The 4617-nt window shown below is 32.9% G+C and overlaps 1 protein-coding gene across 1 annotated transcript; it reads right to left on the bottom strand.

The window, feature by feature from the left end:
* Nucleotides 1–1718: 1718 nt before the first annotated feature.
* LOC112278525 (small ribosomal subunit protein RACK1) lies at nt 1719–3523 on the bottom strand. The gene has a single exon (XM_024512134.3). It carries the CDS (start codon nt 2826–2828, stop codon nt 1878–1880), a length of 951 nt encoding a protein of 316 aa, XP_024367902.1. The 5' UTR covers nt 2829–3523; the 3' UTR covers nt 1719–1877.
* Between the last annotated feature and the right edge of the window lie 1094 nt (nt 3524–4617).

Below are 4617 nucleotides of genomic sequence, written 5' to 3'. Positions count from 1 at the left end.
TCTTTGGCTCTTTTTTAAACATAAAACTATGATTCTTTTGTAGAGATAAGAGATTGTGTGGCCGCCATGATTGTGGCACTAATAAAGATTAGGATAATGATAAATATGGTTGATTTTCATTGATTGTGGATATAATAGTAGATAAAAAATATATAAATTTTATTTTTTAAATTTTTTTAATGATGGATAGAATAGATGAATTGATTTAATAAAAGCCTAGGTCTATACAATATATCTCTATATATATATTTTTAAATAAGAATGTAAGGTAATATTAAATAGATCCAAAATTTTATTAAATTGATCCATCCATTTAACCATAATAGGAAAAAAAAAAAAAAAAAAAAAAAAAAAAAACTCTAGATTCATTTTTCTAATACTAGATCCACAACCAATGAAAATCAATTATATTCATCATGATTATCACATTCTTCATCATGGATGGATAAATTTAGTAAAACCATGGATCTATTTAATATTATATATATATATATATATATATATATATATATTAATTAGAATATATTAAGTTCATTCTTTGTTTTATTTTTTTTGCACAATTGACATATACTTGCTATATGGATTTGACAAATCTTTGGAATATTTATATTTCTAAATGGGAATGCTTATTAGATGTAAATTTCTATATTAATTAGCAAGATATTTGTTTCAAACCAAGAACATGCAAAGAAGCATTCTTTATAATAATAAAATTATGTTTGTCTATCTATACAATAATCCTTCTTTAGTATATATGTGTTTGGTATAGAAGATACATTTTAGAAAATAAACTCATCATGTGTAAAATTAATATAACTTGTTTGGCATTTTGAGATAGCATACATTAGTAGTAACATATTTTTATTATGTAAATTTTATATTCCAAAATATTCAAAAATTTATTTTGTAAAGAATTTAGATATGTTTTTAAGGTAAAAAAACAATTGATATTGGATCATATTTTGAATAATGTTGGATAAGATTCAAAATAATATTGGACCAAATTTTGAATAATATTTTTTCTAAATTTGGAAGTAATAAACAAGCATTAGACAAAGAATAAAATGATTTGTTAAATCTTAACCTTGCAAATGATACTTTGATGGATAGTAGTCTTTAATATGTCAAGTATAGAGGTGGTTTTACAAATTCTCAAGTTAGAAACTTTTGAAAGGCTTTTAGTCCACAACATTTTAAAATAAGTTTATATGTGTAAAGATCCTCTTTTAATGTGATTTCTACTACTTATTTTCCATCAATGGTAAGTTGACTAAGACTATTTTTATAATATGCATTGAATGAATTAAATAAAAAGATGTTTTAAAAAGAATTGGAGGTAAAATTACAGACGCTTTTTGTATAGAATAGGTGACTCCTTTAGTAAAAGATGAATCAATTCTGCACAATAAAAGGGAGATACTATCTTAATACAAAAATCTATTTCATATTCTCTCGAAAAACCAGACTAATCTTCTCACTATTCTCCAAAAAAGTCACATTATCTAATAAAATGCACTCTTGAAACTTTGTCATTGATCTCCAATTTCTCTAACAATTCTTAGCTCTCACTCATTCTCTCCATGTCATGCCCCTAATACATCACCACCCCCCTAAGCTTAGAAAACAGCCATGGTTGCATGCAAAGAATGAGCACCATGGGAAAGCCACCAACCCAAAGCTATGGAGGAGCATTGCAATCCATGATAAATTTCAAGGTATGAAACGCGTACTAAATTTTTGTATTCCTTTTGTCTCATCAGGTAAAGCAAAAAAGTTGTACTCAATTGTCTCCTCTGTTCATAAGCACCTACTTGCAATTGCCGGCCCCTACTAAAAGAGCAGTTTCACCAAGTGATCAAGAGCAGTGGATACAAAACCTAAGCTCGTCCAACAGCCCACACTCTGATATGGCCATCAGTGTAACCACTGAAGAGGGTGCTTCCGTCAGCGCTCCAGTTCAAGCTGACGCAGTAAGGCACCTGAGCCTTCTTGCTGACGAAGGTGAACTCAGGGCGCAGCTCGTCGACGACGCTCTTGCTCTCCAAGTCCCAGATCTTAATGCAGCTTTGGGTGGCAGCGCACAACCAATACCTGTTGGGGCTGAAGCAAAGAGAGTGGATAATGTCACCGGCGTCCAAAGAGTACAACCTCTTGCCCTCGGCCAGGTCCCACAGCATTGCAACTCCGTCCTTGCCACCGCTGGCGCACAGGGAGCCATCAGGAGACACGGTGACGGTGTTCACGTATCCGGTGTGCCCAACCAAGTTAGTGCGGATCTTGCAATTAGTCAGGTTCCACACCTTCACGACCTTGTCCCACCCTCCGGACACAATAATAGGGTTCGCCGTCACAGGGGAGAAGCGCACGCAGCTGACCCACCCAGTGTGACCATCCACGTCCTGGATGGTGTACTTGCACTCGCCGAGAGTGTTCCACAATTTGATGGTCTTGTCACGCGAGCCGGACACAATCTGCCTGTTGTCCACCGAGAACGCAACGCTGAGCACGTCCTTGGTGTGGCCAATGAACCGCCGGGTGGTGGTTCCAGTGTTCAAGTCCCACAATCTCAAGGTTCCGTCCCATGAGCCCGACAAGGCGAACTGCCCATCGGAGGAAATCACCACATCTTGCACAAAGTGGGCGTGGCCGGTCAACCTGCGGCGGGCAACGCCATAGTTCCCCTCCTCGCGGGTGAGGGTCCAGACGATGATGCTCTTGTCGCGCGACGACGACAGAATGAGGTCGGGGTTGTCGAGAGGGCAGGCGATGGCCGTCACCCAGTTGGAGTGGCCTTTCAACGTTCCGCGTAGCACCAATGTCTCCGCCATTACTCAATCCCACAAAAAATAGAACAAATTACAAAATGGAAAAAATGGGTAATACTAACCGAAAAGAAGCGAGACTTGGGTTGACGGCACAAAAATGAATCGAAGACGGAGTGGAGCTGGAGAGGCAACAACTGGGACAAGCGTTGCTGCTCGCAAACATCCCAAGACAGCGCTAAGACGACGGCGACGACGGGACTTGTAACGATGAGGATCTCGAATGCCACATCAGCCCTAACTCGAGGGGAACGATTTTTCGTTCCCCTGTCTCGCTCGTTCCCTATGAATGCAGTGATGCCTGAATGGTGAAGTTTGGAAACCTGGATTTAAAAGATGTTGCACATGGAGTATTGTATTTATTCGCAAATATCATATTGAATATGTTTTAAATAACTAAATATTCTTATTAGCGGAATGTTAGATAGATCCATGCTTTTGCAAAATAGACCTTCCCTTGATGAAGAATATGGTAATCATGATGAATGCGGTTGGTTTTTATTGGTTGCATATTTAAAAATAGAGAAATGAATCTAGAAATCATTATTTTTTTTCATGATGGTTAGGATGGTGGGGTTAAATTTAGTAACATTTTGGATCTATCTGACTTTTTCCTATTATTATTTTTTATAAAAATGATGTCAATATTGCATTATCAACTTATAATACAACACTTGAAAATATAAACCACAATGTGAAATTTGTAGATTGATTTCTTTATAAAAAAAAATTGATGTGTTTATGATATTGAATTACAATTTGATAGCATTGAATGCATGTTTAAGGAGATACTATATTTGTGCATTTCTACCCATTATTTTTTAAAATAATTATTGACATTCTTGCTACTTGATCTATTTTTTAAATTAATAAAAAAAATTTGGAAGTTTTTTAAAAAATCGAAGGTCTTTAAATAGTGATATATGAATAATAACCCTTATACATATCCTTGTATTTTATGTGTTATTGTTGACTTTGGTTCTACATTTATTTCAAATAGTTTTGATCAATTTTTTACTCTTGCTGACTTATATGAAATCAATTAAGTCTAATGAAGATAGAGCAGTATCAGATTTAAAACTATACATAAAAATCAATATTAAAGAATAAAATAAAAAATAATTTAGAAGCTAATTAATATCTTAAGAATTTCATATGCACAAAACTATAAAATAAAATAAAATGTGATTTCAAAAGCTATATATATATATATATATATATATATCCATTTAAACATTGTTTTTAAAAATAAAAATAGATCACTACAATCTAATTTGTAAAACATTTCTACAAGACAATAATTTCTAATTCAATTCAATTTCAAAATAACTCATATTTAAAGTTAGAAGCATAAAAATAAAATAAAATAAAATAAAATAAATGGTATGTATTTTAATTGATATATTCAAAAGTAACATAATTTTGTTTAATTATAATTGGTATGAAGCTATAGTAAGTTAGAAATAAGTTAATGAAAAATATAATCTATTTTTATAAATATTCAATCTTTTAATTATTACAATGAAATAACTTAGATATATTTTTTTCAAATTTATATAGACATATAGACAAAGAATCAGTTTTATAAATATATATTGAAGGAAAAAAATTATTCATTAGAAACAAACTAAATGCATGATTAGAAATAAGACAGTGCTTAAATTATTCCAAATCTTTTGTTGACAAGACTAAGGTGCCCATTATTTTAACTCCTTATTTATACTAAACAATTAAGTCCCATGGAAGCTTCTAGGAGAGATTCTAAGACCTATAAAATGCCTTGGAAGTTCAAAAG

The sequence above is a fragment of the Physcomitrium patens genome, chromosome 25, assembly GCF_059467195.1.
Source record: "Physcomitrium patens ecotype Gransden chromosome 25, ASM5946719v1, whole genome shotgun sequence".
Classification (NCBI taxonomy): Eukaryota; Viridiplantae; Streptophyta; class Bryopsida; order Funariales; family Funariaceae; genus Physcomitrium; species Physcomitrium patens.
The sequence above is the reverse complement of the archived record's forward strand: the minus strand, read 5'-3'. Positions and strand labels throughout refer to the sequence as shown.

Excerpts from the sequence above, each read along its gene's own strand:
- LOC112278525 (XM_024512134.3), bottom strand. The coding sequence starts at position 2,828 with ATGGCGGAGACATTGGTGCTACGCGGAACGTTGAAAGGCCACTCCAAC.